Source organism: Condylostylus longicornis, unplaced genomic scaffold, assembly GCF_029603195.1.
Source record: "Condylostylus longicornis isolate FDR11 unplaced genomic scaffold, ASM2960319v2 ptg000033l, whole genome shotgun sequence".
In the NCBI taxonomy this organism is placed as follows: Eukaryota; Metazoa; Arthropoda; class Insecta; order Diptera; family Dolichopodidae; genus Condylostylus; species Condylostylus longicornis.
The window spans coordinates 1,614,061-1,641,942 of NW_026578002.1; the positions used below are offsets into that span (position 1 = coordinate 1,614,061).

General features: G+C 22.4%; 2 protein-coding genes and 1 long non-coding RNA gene across 7 annotated transcripts in view; 2 read left to right on the plus strand and 1 right to left on the minus strand.

Annotated features, from left to right (window-relative positions):
* Positions 1 to 1,788: 1,788 nt before the first annotated feature.
* On the minus strand, positions 1,789 to 7,756 carry LOC129608666 (thioredoxin domain-containing protein 6). Of its 5 annotated transcripts, none has more exons than XM_055520325.1 (10): positions 7,727 to 7,756; positions 5,634 to 5,711; positions 5,430 to 5,533; positions 5,312 to 5,357; positions 4,938 to 5,208; positions 4,151 to 4,852; positions 3,691 to 3,901; positions 3,366 to 3,573; positions 3,268 to 3,298; positions 1,789 to 1,971 (listed from the first exon to the last, which is right to left on the minus strand). In XM_055520325.1, exons 4-10 carry the CDS (start codon positions 5,336 to 5,338, stop codon positions 1,922 to 1,924), a joined length of 1,500 nt encoding a protein of 499 aa, XP_055376300.1. In that variant the 5' UTR covers positions 5,339 to 5,357; positions 5,430 to 5,533; positions 5,634 to 5,711; positions 7,727 to 7,756; the 3' UTR covers positions 1,789 to 1,921. The 5 variants fall into 5 exon arrangements, 4 of the variants coding, with proteins under 4 accessions (XP_055376300.1, XP_055376299.1, XP_055376298.1 ...); XM_055520324.1 differs by having other exon boundaries at positions 5,286 to 5,357; XR_008696900.1 differs by lacking the exon at positions 7,727 to 7,756 and adding an exon at positions 3,124 to 3,189 and having other exon boundaries at positions 1,907 to 1,971; positions 5,286 to 5,357; positions 5,634 to 5,775.
* Positions 7,757 to 14,915: 7,159 nt separating this feature from the next.
* On the plus strand, positions 14,916 to 16,159 carry LOC129608673 (uncharacterized). Its single transcript, XR_008696901.1, has 3 exons — positions 14,916 to 15,156; positions 15,404 to 15,457; positions 15,542 to 16,159. It is a non-coding gene; the product is annotated as an uncharacterized LOC129608673 (long non-coding RNA).
* Positions 16,160 to 16,213: 54 nt separating this feature from the next.
* Positions 16,214 to 27,882, plus strand: part of LOC129608671 (probable serine/threonine-protein kinase dyrk1) — an 87,817-nt gene continuing 76,148 nt past the window's right edge. Inside the window, exon 1 of the mRNA XM_055520331.1 lies at positions 16,214 to 16,725. The gene's annotated coding sequence lies outside the window, so the exon portion shown is untranslated. The remainder of the gene's footprint in view (positions 16,726 to 27,882) is intronic.

Here is a 27,882-nt window from a genome sequence, read left to right on the forward strand (position 1 = left end):
TGATGCATTACACATTTGGTTAAACGGCGTTATTCAAGTTAAAAGATGTAAAACTTAACAATATTAGATAACATTTATATTGTCCTATATTAGGTCACATGATATATGTTACTAACATCTTATTATTTAAAATAAATAATTGGGTATAATAACCTTATAATATAAAAAAGTATTTTTTTTTTAAAGTTACAAGAAATAGCGGTAGTGTTTTCAAAATTTTAGCAATGGTGTTTTCTAAAGCCAAGTATATTACAAAATTTTTTACGAAAATCCGATTTGATATTCAAATCTTTTTAATGAAATATTTTTAGATATTATATGAAAATAATTAAATGAGCTGTTTAATAAGCCAAAAATTTTTATCTTTTGAATGTAAACTTTTGAAGAAAAAATAAAATCGTTAATTTTCTTTTCTTATTTTAAATAAAATTTTCATAATTTTTATAACAAAAATTAATAAACTTAAACTTTCATATACTATGTAACTAGAATTTAATCTATGTGGCAATGTCCAATGAAAAGGAAGTGTTCTAACCCTGTCATTAGATGATGTAAATTTTCAAAATGAATAATATGATTAGAGATGAAAATAATTTATGTTTTTAATTACTAATTAATTATTAATTAGTAAAGAAAAAAAAAAAATAATTAAAAAAAAAAAAAAACAACTGAATGTTTTGGTAAAAAGCATTGTAAATGTGTTTGTTGGTTTCTTAGAATTTTTGTTTCTCATAAGAAAAAGAAAGTTATATGAAATAGGATTATGTATGTATATAAGCATATATTATATTATTATTTTCTATAGGAAATTTTAGAAAAAAAAACAAAAAAAAAAACAAAAAATAAAATGCAAATATTGTTTAAAAGCACATTTTTGGATATTTAAATTGTACTTGGCAAAAACAAACCAAAAAAAAATTCAAAATTTTTGATACATATGTATTTTTATATGTATAAATTTTCACGAAATAAAAAATGTATATAATTGTTGTAAAAAAATAAACCCAATAGCAAAAAATAACATAAATAAATATATGCTTATTTATATACATTTTGTAGATAATATTTTTCTTTTATGTTTAAGAATCTTCTGAAAAATACAAAATTAAAAATATAAAAAGAAAAAAAAAATTAAAAAAAAAATAATTTCTTGAGTAAAATAAATAAATGAATATAACTATAATTTAATCTTGTTTTAATTTAATATAAAATATATATAAAATTTTTTGAATATTTAATTATAATTATAATTAAACTCTTAGTGAGTGTTTTGCTGATCACTGTTTATCTTCAATATTAATTTTATTTTAAATATAAAAGAATTATGTGGGTATATTTTATATTTCAATAATAATTATATTTAATAATAGTACTGCTTATAACTAGTTATGAATCAAATATTTTCATATTTATATTGTTTTAAATTCGAAACTTTTATAAGTTTATTTGTTTTATAATATTGGTACCTTCTAGATTACCTTTCAGATTGTATCTGTTAAAAAGCTTTTTGTATTTCTCTAATATAAAAATTAAAATAGAAATAGTTAGAAATAGTTATTCAGAAATTGTTTGCAGCTTACATTATAGTCAAACTTTTTCATTTATATCATATACAGAACAAATAGGATAAACCCAATTATTTGGAAAAATGCTATTTGTTTCTTATATTGCAAAAAATTTTTAAGCTTCCATTAATTATAATTACTCTATTTTTTTAATTGTAGCAACGTTTAATTATATTATTTTACGTATGTATGCAAATACAAAAAAATTTGATGACAAATTAAATAACATTTATTTTAAAATTTTGTTACAATAAAATTTTTATTAAACAAATTTATGCTTAATTAAGTTAAAAACTATTTAAATATACGATATATTAATACACGTATATAAAAATATATAACTGATGTGATTAAATCTATTGTGGTGCTGTTGGTTCGGCTTCGTTCTGCGGTTGTCCTTCCTCGTCTTTTCAAAATATAAAAGGATGAAAAGTAAAAAAATTAATATATTAGAAATAAATATTTTTTTTGAAAATTATTTTGTAAACATCTATACATAAATATTTAAAATATAGCATACTTATTTAAAAATAAATTACGATTTAAAAATAAAGGATAATATTATTTAAAGCATTATCTAAGAAAATATATTGAATTTTTTTTTTTATCCAATTGTTAATTTAAGCCCTTTGGGTTATTATCAAATACATAATAGATTATTTTTATTCTTAATTTAAGTAAAAATTTTCACACTTTTTGAAATTCTTATTTTATTACAACGTTGCAAAGATATAAAAAGAGAGAAAAGGATATATATACATACATTTGTTTTTATAAATAAAATTATAAATTATCGAGTTAGTAGTTTTGGAGTTTATAGTAAAAGCGAAATAAAAAAATATTTCTTGTAACACAAATTTATTTTATGACAAAAAACATGCAGAAGCTCTTAACATGCAAGAAGATTAAAAAAAATTCATTTTCAATATTTAAGTTTTAAAGTGAATTATTTCATTGCAAAAATTTTTTTCATTAAATGTAATAATTCAGATGGATTGTATTTTTCAAAGCAATTTACGATGAAATTTATAAAATTCAAATTATTTCAATTAAAAATACTTTGGTCATTTATATATTTTTATTATTCGATCGTTGCAAGATTTTGTATAGCTTAAATAAAATTATTATTATAACAGATTAATTCACCATTTCTATTAACCCATGGATTGGTTTTGAATTAATCGTACAAAATATTAAGGTTTGTATTTATAACAAATTTAGTTGTTACTTATTTGACTAATTTTTGTTTAATAATTTGATATTTTACAAAGCGGTTTGCCAATTATATTCATGGCCAACAAACGTTCTTCATTAGTTAAACAATTAAAAAATTTCATGCATTTAAAATAAAATATAATTTATATTAAAGCATACAAAATATTGAAATTCAATAGATAGCTATTGCGAATTATTTTAACGAAATATATTATAAATTTAAAGTGATTTAAATTTATAAATTCTATAAAATTTTTCTTGAAAATTATATAATTTTAAATTAATTATAATTTAAAGAATCGCTTTTAGAAAGTGGTTTTATGTGGTCTTTAATAGAACTTACATACTGTGTATAATCAACAATAATTTGATTTAGACTTTTATAAAAAATCAATTTAGTTCTCTTTTTCTGGAAATTTCACATATTGAAATTTTAAACCTTATTTTATTAGATTATATAGTATAAAATATAATTAAAAAATATTACCTGTAGGTGTTGGTTCTTCTTTCTTTTTCGACTAAATATAAAAAAGAAAAATAATTAAATTTTAAATTTGTAAATAAAAGTGTAAATAAGAAATTAACCTTTCGTTTTGCACGTGATGCTGCTTCTTTGGCTGCTTCTGCTTCAGCTTCTTCTTGTTCACCAGTTTTGTATTCTTTAGGGAAAAATTTTGCCGCTTCTTGTTCACCAGTAACACAATTTTCACTTACATATGATGGATTACATTTTGAAAAGGCAAGTAAACAATCACTTGTTTTTTTCGATATTTTAACAACAATTTTATCAGTTCTAAATGAAATTAAATAAATATGTATTCTTTATTAAAGTCACATATTTTAATTAGAATTATTAAAATAAAAAAAAAACACTATATGTAGCTGAAATAAAGTCCAGAAAATATCTTACGTAAGATCTTTTGCCTGACATTCTTCATAATTTTTTGCCGAATTTGCTACAACTTTTGCCTCGTTCGGATCTTCACTAGTAAAAAAACCATAGGATAATACATCTTCATTCCATTTGGTTATCAGATCTCTGATTTCTTTCTTTTTGTATGCATCAAAAATTACAACAAGATGTGGTGGATCCGGAATTGGATCAGGCGGAAGAAATGGAACTATTTGAAAATAATAATAAGAAAGTAGATATTATTTATTTTGTCCCTGAAGCATATGGTATTTGTAAGGAAAACATAAGACTACATGCGATAACAAAAATTTTGTTTCATTATTTCATTAAAACTTAATATTTTTTTTTTCAGAAATTACACTTTTTATGTTAGATTTTTGCTTTATGTTTAGTTTTGGTAATTTAAACAATTTATTTTAAAACGTATATTCGTACAGATTTAGAAACGAATACGTACGAGTTTGATGTCGAAAGAATACATATATTCCGGCAGCATTAGTCCTTTTATTTGCTGGAGTCCACAATGATGGTATATAAATTATTTTAGCTGGTGGAAGTGCTGGTTGTTTTTCTTTTTCAGTTTCAACAACATTTTCTTCTTGATGTTTTTCTTCAGTAGTGTCTTTTGGTTCCTGTTGTTCTTCTTCAGTTTTTTCTTCTTCCACTTCATTCTCTTTTTCATCATTTTCATTTGTTTCTTTTGCTTCTATATCAGTTTCGGCTTCATTTTTTGTTTCAGCTGGTTCAGTAGCATTTTTTACTTTATTAACCATTTCACTTTTAGTTTCTGAAAGTTTTTCTAATAAGTCTTCATAAACTTTTATTTCTAATGGTGGAAACAATGGTGGTAGCATTTCTTCTGGTTCATTTTCATCAGGATATGGTTTTGATATTCCATCTCGTAATGCAAATAATGCCTCCTCAATTGGACGTGTTTCTCCTTCTGCCAATTTCCACATAATTATAATTAGTTCTTTATTATACATATGATCTAAAACTTTTGGTTCTATTGGATTACTGCTAGCATAATCAAGGATTTCAATTTGTGATGGCTCTAACATTGATACTTTTCGATCTTTTGTTTGAAGTTTTTCTCTATCAGCAATTTCGAGAACTTTTTTTAAACCATCCCTATTAATGTGTGGGCCGCATATTGAAACTAAAAAATTTTTGCATGTTCATTAATTTTTTTTTTAACTTTAAAATAAATAAAAAATATGTATGCATATATTGATGTATATTACTTCCAGTTTCTTGCATATTTTTCATTATTGTATTTGTACAAAAATTTAAATATGCTTTTCTTTTTAATTCTTCTGCTTCGCGTTCAACTCGTGCATTTTCTTCATCTTGTTTCTGTTTAGCTTCAATTAATTCCACTTCAATTGGTTGTGGTTCATCTATTGCATATGTTTTACGTTCGGTTTTACGACCTAAGAGTTCCAGCTCTTTTGTAATTGTTTGTGTTAAACGTGGAACATTTGCTCCAAACATAATACTTGTTGCTCTTCCATTCTAAAATTCAAAAAATTTTAATTTATTTTTATATTATTTGATTCTATAATAAATATATGAAATCAATATAATATTACAACTATAAATAACCATGTTGGTTCACTTTTATTTCGAAAACGTGATAATGCATCTATTGTATCAGCTTTTGCCTAAAAAAATTTATCAATTTAAAGTACATATGTTTTTTTTTTTATTTCCCGGAAAAAAAAAATCAATCTTACTACTGCCAATTGAAGGTTGTCTCCACCAAGTTCTAATTTAACTTTCTTTAAGTTATTAAGCATTCCAATACAAGGTCCGCACCAATCGGTGTAAACGTCTATTACTAAAATATTTAAAATTTACAAAATTCAGTGTAAACGCAATGTCATTAAATATGATATGGGACACAAAAAAAAAATATGTATACAAAAATTCTTACTTACCTACCAGTCCTTTACGATCCAAATATTTAAATAGTTCTTCATCTGAATTAATTTCATATTGAAAACTTTGCTGTTGTCCTTTTTTAGCCATTTAAAATTAAAATTTAAAAAAAATACAAGAAATTTTTATAGAATTCCAATAGAAAAAAAAAATATTTTCAAATTATATATTTTGATTGATCAAACATGACTGAAATTTTTTAAGTTTGAATATGTGTGTAACTACAACAGAATATTATGACATGAAAATCATACACATAATTACTTATACATACATATATATTTGTATACAAACATGCAATACTTGTTTACAATTTGTTAAACATTCTTGTAGAAAAGTTTTTGAAAAGTGAAAATAAAAATATTTATTTAAAATGCAATAATGTGCTAAGTCCTTTAAGGACAACAAAAAATATATTTTTCAGGGTCGGATTAAATTTTTTTTTTTTCGTTTTAATTAAAGAGAATATAACGTAACATAGATGATGATGATGAATGATTAATAGATGAAAATCATAATTATTTAATAAAATTTTGAATTCCTGTATAGTTGAGAAGTTGCTTGAATATTAAAATGCATTTCACTAAATTGCATTTGAAAATATTGGAATTGAAAACAATTTGTAAGCTTTTCTATTACAAATAAGAGTCGAGCACTTTAAGTATATCGGACCTATATGATATTCATATCAATTAATTGGTATCAATAGATAAATATATTAGATATTGATTAAGAATATTTATATAAATTTTGTTTATTTTGCAAAATGCATTTTAAAAATAAATTTTGTAATAGAAAACTGCAATATAAATGCATTCTTATCGAGTTCAGTATGGTCTCGATGCTTTGTATTTATATATTAAATCAACTGCATATTGTTGAGAAAAATTAAAAAAGAAGTTCGAGACCTCTCTGAACTTATGACTCTAAATGCAATTTATGCAAATTTTTTTTTTTTATCTTATTTTACAATTAATATTTACTGAAACTTGAATTATTAATTATAAAGTCAATATGCTTTGATTCTATTATTTCATTAAAAAATTTTCAATGTGCAGTAAATTATGTGCATATATACGAAAGATAAGACAGGAATAAGAACTTAACGAATTTTTTGATTAGACTGAACAAATAGGAAAGATTTAATAAAAGATTAAGAAAAACCAAACTGATCCTATTAGTGATCCTGTTTTATAATACCGTCTATCTTTTACCTTATTTTTATTTAGAAAACATTTAATTGTTTAAAATAATAATATTATATTGTAGTAGCTAACGAATACCTTGAATTCTTAAAAGAATAATTAATTTACTTCAAAACAGTTTTGATAAGAAATGCTAATTTTCTTAAGTATCAGATTAATAATCACAAAAATTGTCAATAGTATTACAAGTAGAAAAGCGAAAAGCCGCCATTATCCTCTTTTAATATTTAGCTACACTTTTCTATTCTGTATCATCAAATAGTAACCTCAAAATACAAGCGAATTTAAATGATTAGGAAGTTATAAAATAAATTCTAATCGAGCCTAATAACATTTTTAATATTATAATCGCTACAAAATACAAATTTTTGAATGCATTTATTAATAAATTAAAAAAGAAAAAAATTAAATAAAAAAAAAAAATATAATTGCAATAAAAAATCCAATTACAGAGAAAAGATAACGTATTCATCTGGATTTGAACTTATTGGCTCGAATACCTAAGATTTCTCTTTTTTTTTACTAAAAACTTGGTATTCTAAGCCAAATAAGTTACGATAAGAATTCAACAAATTCTAAATTTCAAATCAATTTGTTAATAATATAATAATGACTAACATTAGTCTATATATAAAAACAATAGTTATCAAATTTCTGATATGGAATATATCTATAAAATTCCTATTATAGCATTTATAATTTTATTGGAAATAACAAAAAAAAAAAAAGAGGAAGGTTGGATAAAAGATAACACAGCTGTAATATATTTTGAACTTTATTGAACTATATACAGTAAACATATAAATAATATATATATATACAAACATACATAATGTACCTACTTAGGAAAATGTTACAATAACCTCAATTATAATGATTTTACTTACATTTCACCTGATATTGATTTCTAATTATGGTGCTTCCATACAAAAATAATATATTATACAATATAGATTAGATAAGAATCGTCGTCATATCATGTCATTTATTAGATGTTGATAATTAATCGCATATTATAAATTGTTCAAAAAAAAAAAATTATTGTAATATTATGTCTATATATGTATACGAATCTAGAAAGTAGCAAATCAGTTCGAAATTAACCTTTATATTATAAAGTACATTCGATTATAAATATATTATATTCAAATTAAATAAATTTTAAATTTTGGATAATATTCTTAATTTTTAATTAAATGCTCAATTTTTTATTAATTATTATGATATTTCGATATATTAATATGATAATGGAATGTATTACTATACCTAAAAATTATTGAAGATCAACAAATATAAGATTTAAGGAACTGGCTTCATATGATGATGCATTTATAATAGATTTAATACTAGGGAATACAATTCGATAATATTTGCAGAGCATTGTATTTTCATTAAATCTGTAAATAGTCAAAATTATAATTCTGTGGATATTAGCAGAACCCAATATCAGGCAATTTATAAATGCCGATAATATAAATATTGGGCTCCGCAATTTCGTAAAATTGATTATTTAGAATTATCTGGTTATGGGAACAACATTATATACACATTAGCAACAAAAACAAAAAAGAAAATTTTGGAATATCATAAAACACAGCGATGGAGAAGGAAGGGAGGGAGAGAGAGAGGATTCAACAACTTTTAATATTTTTATTTCTTAATTTGCTCATGGAGTGGTGATAAAGTAAAGATTGACTCTTAAGTATTTCATTTTTATTACAAACTCAAGTTGAACAAAAAAATGGCTTATCGGGTTTGGGCCAATTTCCACAGAATTTTTTTATACTTTTGTATAAAAGCTAGAAAAAGCTAGGATTATTTTTTGGAATAGATCTGTTCATTAAAAGTGACTAGCATTTATGCAATTAATAAAAATTTATTTTCTACTAAGTAGAGTATTTAATTTCACTACAAAATTTAATTTTTAGCTATTTGTATTTTTCATAAAAACACATTAATTTTCATTAAATTAAAAAAAATTTGTAAATTTCCTCATTTCAGTATTCGGAATCGCATTATGGAAATATTGGAGTCTCTATAGAATTAATGATTGTAGTTGAAATTTATTGTTTTTTCTCAAAAATTTTCTAACAATTTTTGTTAAAGAACATTTTTGAAAACCGATTCAGGGATACTATATCACTGTATCACAGAAACCGTTTGTTATAAATGAATAACCCTGTTAATACTTATATATGTACCTATACATTAGTGTAAAAAATTCATATACACAACATCTAATTTTTTCCTTTATATTGAATATATATAACATACAAACATTTTACCTTAAAAATAATGAGAAATAGAAAAAGAAAATAATAATAGTAATAAAAATGTAAGAATAAAAACGTAATTGTAATAACAATTTTTTTTTTTTTTTTGACATAAAAATGAAGATGCCGCCGTCCGGCGTTTTATTGTAATTTTGTTACCATATCATGTTATTATTTTTATAACGGTAGTTCTTATTGATTGATACATGTTATATTTTTTTTTCTCTCTACTAACAAACATACATACTACAATATATACAATATATTATGATATACGAGTATACATATATACTTATTTTTTATAATTCTAATGTAAAAAGGGAATAATAATTAAGAAACGAAAAAAAAAAAATAATAGTTTTTGTGTTTGCGTAAAATCGATTTATTCATTAATAATATAAAATATACATATATCTATACCTATACACCCAAATAGTATATAATCATTATTATGATTAAAACTAATCATTGTTATAGACAGCAACATAAAAACTTATCATCACTCAATTTAATTACAATAATGTTCAATTTTGATCCTCTCTTCCACCCCCCTCCCCCCACCCAAACTCCATCGTTGTGTTTTATGATTTCCCAAAATTTTGTTTTTTGCTTTTGTTGCTAATGTGTATATTGTTGTTGCCAATAAAACCGAAATTGTTAAAAAATTTTGAAGCAACATATCCTATAAATATGTAATACGATAAATGACATACTATACACTGTTATACGTACATACAATTATACACATATAAAAATAAAAATCTATGCTGATATCGTTTATTTTTTTTCACTTGTTTTCCATTTTTACCATTCTATTTTTTTTATAAATATTGTAATTTTTATAGTTTATTTAAAGAGAGAAATCAAAAAAAAAAAGTTTAAAAATTCAAAATATTTCAGGAATGAGTTGGTGACACAGGGGAAATTATATTTTAATTTTATTCGTTAAATTTTATGTATAAATTTCGTTAAAAATTTTTTAAATAATTGTTATTGTATCATAAATTTTTGAGTAATTTTATGCATTTTAACAAATACAAAACTTATATACATATACAATATTACATTAACATTATGTTATACAACTAGCTACCATTAAAATATTTATTTTTTTGAGTAAAAATTTAAAAATTCTCATTTTTTTTATGTAGGAAGAGTGAGTGATTATTGGAGTATTTTATTCTGCGCTTAGGGGTAGCAAAAAAAAAAAAACATTTATAATTTCTATACAAACATATAGATGAATGAAATTTTTTTTTGTTATTGTTGTTGTTGTCAATTTTTACGGTACTCAAACGCAGTAGAGAAAAATTTTATAATATTTATTATACAACTGTAACAAAAATAAATGTGCGCAGGACACTGAGTTCATTTTAAGGCTTAAATAAGTATGTACACACAAAATTTTTATTATATGAGTAGGTGTGTATGTTTTTTTTTTTAATTTTTTTTTTTTTGCTGAAAACATTTTTTTTTTTATTATTAATTAAATAGGGATGCTGAATATTGTTATTATAGTTTTATTTTATTTTTTTTCTGTCAATAATGTATAAAATAAAGGGGAAAAAAATTATTCATATTTTTTGTTGTTGTTGATTGTTGTAGAAAAGCAAAAAAAAAAATTACAACTTTTAAATCCCACTCCAAATATTATAAATGAGAATATGATATACATATTTATGTATATATAGTTATTGTATAGGCATTATAATATTGCATAAATTTATGTATTAATGTGCATTATTTCTGGAATTAAATATAATATATAAAAGTATATAAAAGTATATGCGTGTAGGTAAATGATACTCGTATTTTGTTTTCTTGTAAATTTGGAGAAAAACTATGCTATATTACAATACATCTATTGTATTGCAAATTATATTTTGTACTTAAATACTAAAATATATTAATATATTATACAAATATTAAGGATGGGTGAAGATTAAAGATTTTTTAATATAATAACTATTATTATTATATTTTGAATATGATCACTAAATTGACTATTAATTTAATTTTTATTATAAATGTTTATAGCAAAAAAGAGAAGACCTTGTAATATACATTGCTATATACGATATAAAAAAATATTAAGAGATTAATACAGAAACATTTCAAATATTTGTGTAATAATTTTTTATAATTATTAAAATTTTTTATTCAATATAAAATTATGTACCTCTATATGGTTTTTGAGCTAAAAGTGCTATGAAATTCCTTGTACACAATTGTTGAATAGCCTGTATGATATCACTTTTTTAACGCATGCTTTAAAGTATACCGGTATACCTAATGCAGACTCTATCTATTCTAAACCGATTGCAATATAGGCCTATTATGAACCAATTTTTTCTTCCTTCCTCTACATTTTTCAAATTGCTAATATGAAATTTTTGAAAATAATATCGAATTGTTCATTGAAATACCATACAGATTATAATATATGTATGGAAATAATCATAACCACAATTGAAAAATATTATTAATTAATTACTGTTTATCAATAGCCAACATATATGTATATATTAATGACATTAGTATTCTAAATTGAAAAAGCCTGTATATTCTTAAATATAGTGCAAATTCGTTTCTAAAATTCATTCTCAACGCAGCAGTATATATAGTTAAATATAAATATTTACTATTATATAATCAGTTATATTAATCAGTGATATATATCACTAACTCACGATATTTTCTCGTAAGGGCTGTATCATTTTGTAAACCCTTTAATTCCATTACTAAATTAAAATTACTGTTCTCTATTCAGGAAAAATATTTTGTTTCCCGAATTAAATCCTCATTTTTAATATAATATTACTGATAAAATGAAAAATCATAATTATATACTTACTTATATCATTATTTTATGAGTAAAAATTAAATGTAATATTTTGTTAATGAATATATTATACTGTATATATTACATAAATATTAATGAAAAATCTTTATACTATTAATTAACATTAAAATTGCCATTTTATATTGAAAACAACAAAAAAACAACAAAAATTATGAAAATTAATCAGAGAAAAAAGAAAAACAAGTAAAAAAAAAAACTAATATTGTAAATTGATAAATGTTTATAATATATCAGTTTGTACATCATTATATATTTTAGTTAATATACATATATTTCGAAAAAAAAAGTACGAAACGTAAAAATATAGTAAAAAAAAATACTAATTATTAATTTCAATAAGTTCGCTTCCAGTTCATATATACATAAATAGTTTTCTTTTTTATATATATAGGTCAAGGTATCTATTCATATTACAGAAAAAAAAATGATCACTATATATTGCAGATTAAATTTACAATATATTTAATATACACTATGTACACAATAATATTTTAATGAATGCATTCACATAGATGGAGCTACGTACAATAAATACTATGTGCATGTAGCTCCATCTCATTTTATTACATACAACTATGAATTTATTTGTATATATTAATGCATTATACAATTACAAATATATATATTATGTACATATAGGATAGTAAAAAAATAAATTCTTTATTTGTTTGTTTTTTTTTTTTAATTCAGCTTAATCTTTGATGGAATATCAATTTATAATATAATATATGTATATATATACCTAAAATAAAAATATGTACAAAATATTTCTAATAATAATAAAATAGTATATATAAAAACAATAAACTATAACTGTATATTTTGTTAGTATAATGTGTAAACATTTATATATTTATATCTACTAGTATTTGTATAAGTATTCGGCCAATTCAAATAGTTCAACGTATTGAAAGTTTTTACAATTCAATTTGTGTATCTTTAGCCAGATCCCTAAAACTAAATAATTCTCTTTCTCTCTTGAAAAGATATAGTATGAAGATATGAAATGTAAAAATTTCAACATGTAGACCAATGTAAATTGACGACTTAATATTGTTATACATAATGTTGTATAACTCCAAAAATATACTGATTAGTAATTGTAATAAAATGCATTTTAGGTTTGAAATTTCTTCATTTATATAATTTGTATATATAAAATAACTGTTATATATATTATATAACATAAAACTATAATATATTTATCATACAATTAAATATATATAGATTATAAAATAAAAATATTTTGTTATTTATCATATAAAATTGAAAAAAAAAATATTTTATATCATCCTGCAAGAAAAAGAAAAGAATCCTGTAAAATCTTATAAATGAAAATTTTTTTAATTATTCAACTCCACTATATAACCACGCTTTAATATCCTTTTAAATACTATTTATTTACTTATATATTCAACATATATATATATATAAATGTACTCGTATATGAAATAGTGTAGTAAAATTATTATATATATCATAAGTTGGTGTGATATTTTTAACGAAAATAGAAAAAAAAAGACCATTAAATTGTGTAAAATTTTAAAATGCATTTATACATACAATGTCCATATATATTATTTACAGAATATTGTAATATATAGTGAAATATAACCATATAACTGTTAATATACACACTGTATACTAATACAATTGCAATATTTATGCATACATATATATAAAACCATTATGTATATACAAATTTAATTTAATTTCAACCCTATATACCTATAAAATTTTTGCAATTTCTTTTCGTTATTTTTCATAAGGGACAATAACTTTTAAAATAATAAGAAAGTGCTGAACATAGAATTATTTTTCCCTTTTTTTTTTGTACAACAAAAATTTTCAGCAATATAAAATTAATAATGTCCTTATAATGTATATACAAATACACTTACAATTATATAATATGAGACAGAAAAACTTCACTCAATGTTATATCAAAATATTTTATATAAAATATACATATATATATATATGTATTATTTTGTAACTCCTGAATAGTAAAAAAAAAAGAAGCACAAATATAATAAAATTTACCCCACTTCTACTACATTTTGCTGGATACTACAATACAAACGATTTAGTCGTAAAGTCGGCCTGTTAATAAACGGGACAGAAAAAAAAACCTATTGAAATCCGTTAAACGGTTAATTTAATAACAAAAAAAAAAAGAAAATTAAATAGAAAAAGAAAAAAACAAAATAAATAAATAAAAATTTACACATTTTTAATTTGTTCCCGTTTTTTTTTTTATTATTAATTTACTAAATATTTTAATTTAATTTACTCATACAGCAAATACCAAAAATATTAATATGAATTAAATTTTATTACAAAATAAATTCTAAGTGAAATTAATTTTAAATTCAATATAGAAAAGAAAAACTTTGAAACAAAAATTCAAAATGGAAAAATATATAAAATTTTTATTATATTTACCGACTTAACGGTAATATTATTACATTATAATTAAAAACAAAATTTAATAAACAAAAGGATATATGAGAAAAATTAATTTTCTTCATGGAAAAAGAAACGCGTGAAAAAAAACACAGACATTTTTCATATTCGTTTAAATATTAATTTTCTTCAATTTTATTTTAAATAATTTTTTAAAATAATAAAACTTTCTCTATATAGAATATATTAAAATTATTTTTTAATTTAAAATTTTTATTAAATTTTTCAAATTATATACTCTCGCTATATATGAATTTTATTTAAATGTCTAATATTAAATAATTTTATAGTCTTAAAAAAATATAAAAGAGAATTTTTTTCAATTATTAAATAGAAAAACAAAAATTGAGAAAATGAGTGAAATTTTATAATTCAATGATTTTTTCTTAAAAAAATTATTTTCAAACTGAAAATTACAAAATTTTTAATTATTATTTTTAATTTAAAAGAAATTTTGTGACAAATCAATTATTTAAAATAACAAAACAAAAAGAGAAAAAAAAGAGAGAAAAAAAATGGCATAAATATTAAACAAAATATATAAAACACAATATATACGTATGTATATATACAAACGTGTATACAAATATATTTTCGGTAGACTCCATTAAAGTGCTAATGCCCTTTCTCTTATTAAAAAAAAAAAAAAACAGAAAAACGTAAAGAAATATTAACAGAAAAAAAAGAAACACAGAAAATATAAATAATAAGAAAAGTGAGTGAGTGAATCAAAAAATTTCAAATATCTCAAATTCATTCTCATCCCCTCTCTTTATAACTGTTTTATTTTTTTTTTTAATCATTTTCATATAGATTTTTCTTTCTTATTCTTTTTCTTCATTTCTATTCCTTTCTCTTGTCTTCTTCTCTTGTCTTGTTGTTAATCATCATCTCTATATTATAATATAATTATTTTATGTATATATATATATATATATATATATATATATATATATTCACAGGTTTATATACAAAAACCTGAAAAGAGAAAATATTGTGGTGTGTACGTAAGTAAGGTGATATTTTCTTTCTTAAACTGTTTTTATTTTTTTCATTTTAGTCTTCAATTTTAATTTTTTTTTTACTTTGAATTGTTATAGTTCGATGTTCGTGTTTTGTTCTTAATTTTGGTGTAATTTTGCTTTTTTTTTGAAACCAATATGGAGTCACCATCAACGACAACACCATAGAGATAAAATTTAAAAAAACAGAAAGCAAAAAACGATAACAAGAAGAAAAATAATTTATGAAAAACATTTATAAAATAAAATGATGAAAATAATATTGAAATTTTTATATTAAAACAGAAAAATATAAACTATAAAAAAAAAATAACAATAAAAACAAGAAAATAAAAAATTGAGTTATATCTCAAGGAAAATTTTCTTAAGAATTTTTTCTCTTTCTTTTTTTTACACACTACTACTACTACAATAATAAAACAAAATAAAAATAATAATAATAAAAAAAGTATATTAAATCTATTATACTAGTATTTACTCTATTATTATACACTAAAATTAAAATATTCATAAATTTCGAATAGTATATAATATTATAATAAATATACAAGTATGTAACTATGTACGTAAACGTACAAAATAATAAAAAACAAAAAGAAACACAACAACCACCTTTAATTGAAGTTTTTCTTTTTTCATTATTATTTACGAGTATAAAATTTGAGTGAAAATATATTTGTATTTCTTTTTTTAATTGAGCGAAAATTTACACCGTATATAATATTCTTATACTACTCGTATATACATTGAAATTCACATTTTGTGTTTTCGTTTTTTTTTTTCTATATAAACAAAATAATATTATGTAAAAGAAAAAATAAATTAATAATAAGATTTAATAAAATTAATTAAAAATAAGAATAATTCATAAATTCGATTAAAAATTTTTCTGATGGAAAAAATAAATGAGTGAAAATTTTTTGACATAACAATAAAAAGAGATAAACTTAATAAAATGAGTTTAAAAAATTTCAATGAGTAATTCTCAATATTAAGGACCATATAGTAAAGAGTGAGACAAATAGAGAAAGAGGAAAAAATAAGAGAGATAGAGAAAGAGAGAGGGAACAAAAAAATCAGAAAAAACAAAAAAATCAGAAAAACCGAACGAATACAAAACACAAAAAAAAATTGAAAACGTAAAATTAAAAAACTACAATAAAATAACAAAAAAACAAAAAAAACAGGGGGAAAAGCAAAAAAAAAACAAAACAAAAAGGAGGCAAGAAAATTATAGTTTTAGAGGATGACGTTAGAAAAAGGTAAATAAAATATTAAAAAAACAAATTAATAAGAAAACAAAAATAAAAATTAAAAAAAAAAAACGCAAGTTGAAATGTTCAATTTTCATTGATAATAAAAATTTAATACACAAATTTACAAAATGTATATGTATGTATATGCATGCATACACACATATTTATTATGTGTATTTTAATGTGCATAATTCCCGAAAATGAGTTTTTTTTTTTTTTAAATTTATACAATTGCATTTACATACATACATAACCTTATGTATGTATATACTTACGCCTATTTGGGTATTAAAACTAAATCGCTATTTACAAAAAAAAAAAAAAAGAAAGAAAAAATCTCATTAAAAAAAAACAAAGAAGAATAAGAAAATAAAACAAAAAAGGAGGGAAAAGAAATATAAAACAAAACAAAAAAAATTTAGGTTAGTAATTATAATTTAAAGAAGATACGAACGCAATATTTATGTAGATTAAATTTTAAAAATTTAAGCTTAATCTTTTTTATACTTTGAATAATAATATTATTCTTGATTGCTTTGATGAATGAATATTTGGATTCTATATTATTTTTTGAATTTTTTTTGCACGTACTTACACATATACTTCCATACATACAATGCATAATATGTATTATATTGTATATACTATGTATAGTAGGTTCATGGAATGTGTACTTATTATATTTGGATATTTAATTTGAATAATATAGTGCCGGCTATATTAAGAGTATAATTTTTTTTTTTTTTTTGGGAAAAAATGATTTTCTTTTAAATAAAAAGAAAAAAAGATATTTTAAAGAATTGTATGAAAATATTTGTCTGTACTACATACACACGCACATTTTATGAATACAGATGAATCTCAAAAATCGGAATAATTTTAAAATTCTTGAGTTTCATAAAGTTCCGAATTTTCCTCCTCCTATATGAGACTATGTAAATTAATTGAAACATTAAAAAGAAGAAGAAAAGAGTATGAAACCGAATGTATGATCACCTGCTGGTCGTCAATTAACGTTTTTTATCAAATGTATTCAGAATTATTTTAATGAAAAACAAAATATCCGAATAATTAAATCAAATTGTAAGAAATGCTTTCTTATTAGTTAAGCTAAAGGATATATTTCAATTTTAAGAAAATTAGCACGGTTCTAGACAGTTTTGGTACATTCGAAAAGTTTCTGGATTTCGAATTTTCTGAAAAGCCTGTTATAGCTTATATCATCTATCTAAACAGAGCCGAAATATTAAATTGTAAGAAATTTCGAAAAATATTTTCTTAGATGTGTTTAAAAAGTGTAAAAATTATCTCCGAAAAATATTTATTTTTCGGAATTATCTCCGAAAAATTACTTTTTCTTTTTGTGGCTTAAATAATCAAGAAGTGAAATAATGCATTTATAAGTTCTAGAATAATGCAAATTATAAATTTTCATATGAAATAATTTTAGATAATTTTGAAATATAGGATAAGTCAAACCATCATAATATATTTGTAACAGGCATCATGCTTAAATTAGTTGTATTCCACTTTTTTAAATTCTTTTATATATACCCTATTTGACCAACTTTTCAAGCGTTTGATTGAATTTATTTTACAGATTGGGAGTATTGGGGCCTTTCATTTATTCTTTCAGAATCAAGCTTCAGTTTCAAAAGTCAGTGTTATCTAGGCAGGAGACTAGTCTACCATAGTTTTTATAATACATTTTGAAAGTTATTGATATTTATTGTTTCATTCTTCTTGATAGCCAATATCAAATATTATTGGATGTATGGGTAATTATTTTTCTTTTATAATATTGTTTATTATAGCTATGTGATATTTAATACAATTATTTCGGGAATTAAATCGGATTCCAAACTGACCGTGATTTGAACCCGAGGTCCCTTCAGTTAGACGTTTGAGTATTTAATTGAATGCATATAATAAAAGAACAAACTTTCTTTTGAATGATAAAAATATTTTGAAGGTGGTTACCCTGATCTTGAATTTGAATAAAATTTTGCCAATATAAAGTCATTCTGATATTTTTCATATTAAGTAAATTTGTAAGTTTAACTGGCGAAATGTATGTAAAAATATTTTATTGTACTCAATGCGATCTGTAATATTTGTGTGGATCTGCATCATAAGGAACTTATGGAATAAAAATTTGCGTCTTATTTAGAGGTTAATTTACCCCCGCTGTACATAAAATAAATTTTTTTTTTGCAATATTAGTTATTAAAAATAAACGCAGATGGCAAATTATGCTAATATAAATGTGTAGGAAATAAAAATTTCTCTCTTTCTTCTTTTTATGATCATTTCAAAATAAATCATAAAACCATACACACACAATCACATATAGGTCATTCCTGAAATGAAATCATAAAAAAAAATAAAATATAATATTTATATTCTATTTTTATATATACAAAATTAAATATAAAACTATCTAAAATATGGTATATTTTTAATATAATATAAAAAATAACATTAATATTTATATAAAGTAAAAATAACACATGAACTATATTATACGTATAGAGGGATGAGAGGGTGAGAGGGAGAGGAAGGATAAGAAAAAAAAAGAGAGTGAAAACCTTGATACAAGTTCTTTGATAATCTTCATTTCTCAAAATACCATCAATCAGAAGACATATTGTAAAAAAAATTTTTATTATAACATTTTCTATATACTTTTTCTTTTTACGAGTATAATATTGTTATAATAGTTATATAACACTTTTATTTTCATACATGTACATATATATAAATACAAAACATATAAATAAATAAATTAAAACCTTTAATTTCTAGTCACGTCAACCTTTTGTCCGCCTTCCCATCAAAAAAAATAAATATAACAAAAATAAAAAGTTTAATACACGAAAATCAATGAAATTTCTAAAAAAAAATAAGCAAAAAAAACAGAAAGAAACTGGACCAAAAACTTTAGATAGAAAAACTTATGTTGTGTACCTACCTACATTATAAGAAAAATGATGAAAATGTAGGGTGTCGTCTTATAATTTAAAAAAAACATAAGAAAAAACTTATGATTTTAAAATTTTTTTAAACTTTCTCAAGAATTTCAAAAACTTTTGGTAAAATTTTAGATATAAGAAAAGATGGCAGAAATTTTTTTCCAATGTCAAAAAATGCAAATATTGTATCTCGATAGTTTTATTCGAATTAAATATTTAAATAATAGTTTTATGAAAATGTGCTTTTATTAACAGCAATAATCCTTTATCTGAAATTCAAAAGCAAAATTTCGCAATACTATTAAAAAAATCGTGAAATGGCGTCGTTTGACAAGGTCGAGGTGAATATACAAATTGTATAATATTCAAATATGGGGTAATACCAAAAACAGGCTTTCAAAAGGCGGCAGAGGTCGGCAAAAATAAACCCACATAAAAAAAAAAATAATGAGAATCAACTTTACGAACATGTCAAGCTTCGAAATAAAGAACATATTGATAGAAGATGTGGAGAAATACAATTACCTGGGAAGAATAATCAGTACGAATGGAGGTACACAACTAATATTGAAGACAAGTTGAATAAGGCCAGGGCAGTATTTGCAAGCTTATTGAAAATTTAGAAATCTACACAAATATCGAGGCTAATTTTAATGCCTGTGTTAAGTCTATCATGCTATATGGCGATAAAACCTGGCTAGACAAGAAGAAAAACATAGAGAAATTGCAGGTTTTCATGAATACGTGTCTCCGGACCATATGTAGAGTGTTCTGGTCAAAGACAATATCAAATAAGAATTTATTATAAGATCAGTATACGAACAGGAGCCAATAGAGAAATAAATATTTCGGCTCGGACATATTTTAAGCAGACCTGAGTATTCCATAGCAAGACAGGCAATAAATTGAAACCCCCAGGGATGAAGAAGTGTAGGAAGATTAAAAAATACTTAGAAGAGAAGTGTGTTGAAAGAAATTGTAGAAGTAGGAAAAACATGGACCCAGATTAAAGCGCTTGCCTAAAATAGAGAAAAATGGGGAGGCTTTGTGGAAGCGCTAGGATAACAGGAGTAATAAAGGAAAACAAAAAATACCAAAAAAGGATTGCAATGTAAAATTTGAAATCTTAGTATTGAAAAATCTAAACTTTGTCAATGTGATTGCGAAAATTCCAGAATATTATTTTAGCTAAACATTTTTTAAGCCTCTTGAAAACTAAAATGAAAATTGAATGCCAAATTTTTTTTTTATATTACGAAATATGAAACTTAAGGAAAAAAATTTAATTATCTTGTACAATTTAAGATTATTTTGATTTCATAGAAAATGTTAAACACTCTGTTAATGATCCTTTACAGAAAACAAAAATAAAAACACAAAAAACAAAAAAAAAACAATTCAAAAAACAATAATGAGCTTTCATCATATGTTTACATAAAAATCAAAATTAGTTTTATAAATCCATCAAATTTATTTTTCCAATAATTTTCTCAATCGAACACAAATAAAATTCCAAAAAAAAAAAAAACAAAAACCAAAATTCATTGTAGAAACAACAAACAACAGCAGTAGCAAACAAAATAATAAAAAAAATAAAAATTCAAAATCTTGAACAAAACCAAACCTTCATCTTTATATCATCTATAATTTAAAAGGGAACCTTATGTTTTTATATGTCCTTCATAGTCCTTTCATTTTCGTCAGCTAAAAGTTTATAACATTTTTCTGTTTTCTTACGTTTTTTTTTTTATCTATAAAAAGAAATGATATTAAACAATAATAGAAGGAATGCCAAAAAGAATGAAAAAAAAAAAACAAAAACCCAAACTTAAAGCGTTTAATATCTTCTCAGACTTCTTAAAAATAAAAAAAAAAAACACAAAAATGGCAATAGACAAAACGAAAAATAATAATAATAACAATTTTGGTGGTGTCTTCATATACTCGTATATTGAGGGCATGTTATTATAAAAAAAAAATAATACAGGCAAGAAGACGAAGATTCCTTAATATGTGATTTTTGGTTATCGGTTTCACTTTCTTATAACCCGTGTAGTTCAGTACCATAATAAAAAATAATAAAAGAGAAAAATGGAAAAGAAAAGAGAAAAACTATATTATATATGAAAAAATTACAATAAAATAAAAGTTTTCAAAATAATAAAATATAATAATAACAATAAAAATAATAATAATAAAAGAAATAAAATTATATAAGTATTTAGTGGTTAGTGTACATTTGTGTATGTTATTTGGAGGACATTGGTCACTTAAGAAAATTATGTAGACATATGTACATATAAAAACTCTTTGAAAAAATGGAATTAAAATGAAAAAAGAAGAGGGCGAGAATAAAATTCACTGATAAGTTTTTCATTTGAAGAAAAAATTACAGAAACTCTTTAAAATAAGAAAATTAAGGAAGAATTTTAATATTCAGCCTTGAACTATGCAATTTTTATTTTTTAATCTTATATTTTGTATTACAACCATTTTTGAACTTAAATTAAAAATAATAGCAGATTGTCTCATAGTATTTATTAAAAATTTTAGAATTTTTAAATTTATAAACGCAAAAATATATGTTTTTGATTATGATTTGAGGAAAGTTAATGAAAATTATTAAAAATAAGATTACCTAGAAAATTTGAAATTCAATCAAAATATATTGCAAAAATTTGCTCATTTAAGACTATATTTAAAGCTTCATATATAAAAATCAAATTAAATATTATATATTAGATAATTTAAGTTGTAATCTTAAAAAATCTGATGTATTTACTACATAACCAACCGAAATGGATGTAGTATATACAATGCGGTCGCCAAAAATGTATGAGAGGCGTATATACGGTAATAATCAGACAGCATATATTTTTTATATGTTATTTGTAGTATGTAAACTTGGAAAAATTACGAGTTAAAGTTAAATTTTAATAATTTAATTTTATATAATTGGTAATTAGACAATACTGCATATAATAATATACTGTACAATACGTAATCATACTGTATATGATACTGTACATACTGTATATATACTATGTTGCAGTATATGTACTACAGTATATGTACTAGTAGTGAATTGTTCTACCATAATTATTTGCATGAAATCCGAATAAAGTTTGGTCACCTCTGATTAGATTTTACACTTCCTTGTTGTATACTTCTATAAAATTAAAAATCCTATCAGTATGTACATATACGTATTAAAAATTTGAAAAATTATATTCATATATTATTTATATAAAGAAAAATTCTAAAATTTTTAATTATTTAAAGGCTCGGTTTTGATTCTTTCGGCAACTTACGCAGTTTCCAGAAAGTGCGCCCCCTCTTTCCAAGCAATTAACAATAACATAGTAAACAATCCACTTTACGCATAATAATTGTGCCCCTGTTTGCAGCGCTTATTATATGAGCTTACTTTGCATTTATGGTAGATCCGGCACTGAGTATTTGTACAAAATATTAATACGCAGGTATATGCATAAAACTAATAAGAAAAATCTTGATGAGGAAACTAAGAAAAAAAAAATCAAAAATTAGAACTAAAAAATAATAACGAGAATAAAAGAAGGCAAACAAAAAGAAAATTTTTGACCTAAAAAATAAAAGGATGAAAACTAAGGAAGAAAAACAGTAGAATAAAAATAAATAATAGGAATAGAATAAGAAAAATAATAATAAAGAAAAGGAACACAAAACAAAACAAAAAAAAAAACTCACTTTTTTTCCTTCAATAATTTTCTATCAGGGACAACATCAGTGGAATAATAAAAAAGAAAATAATAACAAGAACAACAATTGCAAAAAGTAAAATGAAATCGTGTATGAATCGTGAAAAGGCAAAAAAAAAAATTTCAAATATAAAAAACAAAAACTATAACAGTAACGGTAAATACTTTAGATTTTTAGATTTTTGTAAGATTTTAATGAAAAATCAAATCTATATTTTCCATATTTGACTTTCTCTCATATTAGTCAAGTATATGTGTGTATGTATTTTGTATATTATTACACAAAATAAGAAAACAAAAATTTAATTTGAAAATAAATGGTATTTGTGCGGTTGCAAAATTTGAAAATAAAGAAAAAATCTTTAAAAAATAGGCGGCAAGCAGTCACCAAAAATTTTTGTTTTTGATTTCCCCCTTTATAATGTACTTTTTTCCATAACACTTTATGTTATGAAAGTTTTTGCAATGTTGTTATAAATTTAGTATATTATTTTATAATAATCAAAAAATTTAACAGAGATGGGACTTAATCTATATGTTTTTCACATTTGAATTTCAATTCAAAAAGTAATTTTGATTTTATAAATTTTCAATGTTGAGTGACAGAATAGTAGTTGAATTAAACACAATTTAATGAGATGCACGCATAATTAGCGTGTATAAGGAAAATATAGTTTAATCTATATATTAATATACAAATTGATAATCTAGTATATTAATTAAAAGAGGAAAAATAAGTAATATATTTGAAAATAAACTAGAAAAATTTACTTAAGTTTACAAATTTATGCAATCAATAAAATTTGCCTATATGATGCCTAATTTTCTTTTGAAATTGATTTTAAACGCGACACATCTCAGAGTCTCTGTATAAAAATAATGAAATTTATTTGCTTTATGGCTTTATCTAAGATTATGAGTATTTCGGTCTATGACTTCAATTCTTTTAGGACATTGAAAGCTACTTTGACTCAAAATATATTAATGAAAAAATTTTTAAACTCGCACGTCGATTTCACTATCGATTCCAAGTCCCACTCCGACTCCTATACTGAGTCCGATTCAAACTCTGCGTTCGATTCCAACATTATTTTTTACATAATACAATTGTTGTATTTAACTCTATTATTATTTTACCCTATTAACCCTATTCAAATTTATCCGACACTTGCCAAATAACTTCTTATTTTTTTTTTTCTTGGAAAAATTTTTGAGCACTTTAAGTGCGTATACTATGCACATATGTATTATGGTATAGATATTTCAATATATAAGAATGAAATAAAGAAAAGTACAAGTAACTAAATTTCATATCCTTGAAAATTTGTTCCGTTCGTTTAAAAACAAAAACAATATTATGAAACATGCATTCTTCTTTACCTAAAAAAATATGTTCATTTATAAATATATGTATAAATTTTTTAATACAAATTTGTATTTATATATATATATACTGAACATTTATATATGTAACATTTGATTTATATTTGTAAAATATTCAAATATTTTCTTGGTTTGTTTTTTTTTTCCAAGAAAGACTCCTTGAAATTTTTTTATTTTAAACAGAGATTTCAAGGTGTTTTAATGAAAAACAAAAATATTATTATTTTACATATTTTTATATGTATTTATTTTATATATATGATTATTATAAAAAAATTATGTGACTAGTTTAAATTTCTTTTGAGAAACTTCTAAGATTCTCAATTTCTTTTGAGAATTTTTAGTTACAATATTGTTTTACATTTTAAACACAAAATGACGCTAGTTAATTCAAAATGCAATAAGTCAAAGTTTTGATTAAGAAATGGCTGAAAATAAGAAATTTCCTAGAATATATATAGAGTTATTATAAAAATCAGTAATTGGATTAATAATTCTTTAAAAACTTGAAAATATGTGGAAAATTAATTGAATTATTAGTAAAGAAAATAAAATTTATTGAAGGTTTGATTTTGTATACTTTTTAACTTATTTACTTAGTTTATTTGGTATAAAACAATTGAGCTATATAATTATTAGCTTAAAAAATAAGCTAATTGAGCTTAAAAATATTTGTACTCCAATAATAATCAGAAATTAGGCAAAAAATTGACTTAACCTGTTCTTGGTGTTAACGAACAATTTGTCAACAGACTTATCAATAGTCGGTAGCTTTTACTCAACCTAAAACGCACTTAAATGCTCATAAACTCTTAAAACTGGTAAGACTGACTAACAATTAGTTTTAGTCTATCGTGTTTTTATGTCTACATTCAGTACAGAAATGTTGTCTCAGCACTTCAGCTTTAATCAAGAGATCTTGTTTGTTTCAATCTTAATGTCCTAACTCTCTCATCTATAAGTCGAGAGGTCTCAATATTTACATACTGTTCTAAACGCGCCCTATATTTGATCGCACAGTTCTTTATTTTCTCATTTATCTGGGTATACCTAAATACCTGTAAATGTCAGTATTGCGCACATACCGGGAAGCACCCAATATTATTATGAAGGACCTTCTTTTGGAAAGTTTTGTATTTGCAACTCTATGCCTGTAAATCATACGCCCATATAGACTTTTTTATGTGGTTATATACCCTGCCAATGCATTGGATTTTGCCAATTTAGACTTACGACCTAGGAACCGATAGTTCTCTCTATATTTATTTTCCAATTCTATTCTTTTCTTCAATTAATGATCTAAATTTGGATTTTTGTTTTCCTTTTAAAACAGCCAATCATTTTAATGACTAATTTTTACTATTATTTTTAATACACAATTTATAATTTATAATTTTTATTGAAAATCATTATATTTTTGTATACTATGTGAATATTATAATATAGTTAAAGTTTCAAATCTACACATACACAAAATATACATATAAATAAATATATGTATAGTTGTAATTCTATATGGATTAAATAATATAATAAAATCAAAATATGAAATCAGACTTTTACATAATATTTTTGGAAAATATTTCGATGATCTTAAAACAAAAAAAAATTATCACAATCCCACGCTGTAGTTTCAAATATCTTCAAATTTTTTTTTTATTGTATACACAACCATTTATAACGTATGTATATTATACATAGAACATGTGTTTGTGTAAATTTTTTGTTGTTATTCAAAAAAAAAATAATAATATCCTTGATACTTTATTTATATACATTATGTGTACATATATTATTTAAGAAGGATATTTAAGGATATATTTTATGTACTTGATGTGCACATAGAATGTAACCCAAAAATTAACTTGTTAAATTGTTACAAAAGCTATTTAATAGATGTGATAAAATGGGGTGATTTTTTTTCTCTCTCTCTCTTTCTCTCTTATTTGTTTATTTTCTTTTTTGTTTTTGGTACTTTTTTTTTTTGGCTTCAGCATTATAGGTTTTGTTTTTCCTCTTTTTTTTATTTTGTTTCTTCTTTATGGATAATGTAGGAGGATTTAATATATTTATGTGAATGGAATTTAATCAATTTAAAAAAAAAGCAAGAAAAGAAAATAAAAAATAAAAATATATGAAAATGAAATCCTAAAAAACAAAAAAAAAAACAAGAAATGTAAAAGAAAAACAATTTTTTTTTGGAGATAAACTGTGAAAGATTTTTTAAATTCTAACTTGGTGTTTTTTTTTTATTTTTCTCATTTCGCCGTTTTTTTTTTACTCTTTTTCTGGTATCTTCTTTTCCTTAATTTTCTTAGATCTATAGAGACAAAAATAATTATTTAATATATAGGAGTGAAAAGGAAAGAAATAAAAAAAAATTTTTTCTCTTTGATTAGGTTAATTATGACGGGATATTTTTCTCTGCTCTTTCTCTTTTCTCTATATAGAAGAAATTTTTTTCCTTATTGATCATTAAAATAAATTTAAATTTTGAGAGTATATTTTTAATTGAATTTAATGTTTTGAATAATTGAAAGAGTTCAAATTTTTCTTGTTTTTTTTTGGGGAAAATTCTTTTGACACCGAGAGGGCGGTGTTGATTATTATAAGGGTGAAATATTTTCAATGGTTGGTTAATTTCTTTTTTATGTCATGAAATTTTTATATTAACTTTATATTTATATTAATGTGTATACAATATGTTGGTGTTACAAGTAATTTATATAAAAGAGGTAATTTAAAGTAAATTTCGTAAAAGTTATTCAATTTTCTTTTGTGGAATATTGTTTTTTATTTGATTTGATAATTATAGCTAATATTATAGGTTATAGAGCTATATTGGTACACAAATATTGAATTGCTTCTATCATTTTCCCGTCAATTAGTTTGAGTTATAGAACAACGTTTGAGATATACAACAAAGGGCATTTTGTTAGGTTTGACTAACAAAATGCCTTTTGTTCAGAATTTCGTTAAAAAAAATTCCTCCAAACCAAGTTTAATTTCAGACGAAAATCATTTAATGTGTTTGTATTGGGCAACAATTAAATGGTTTTTTTTTGGAA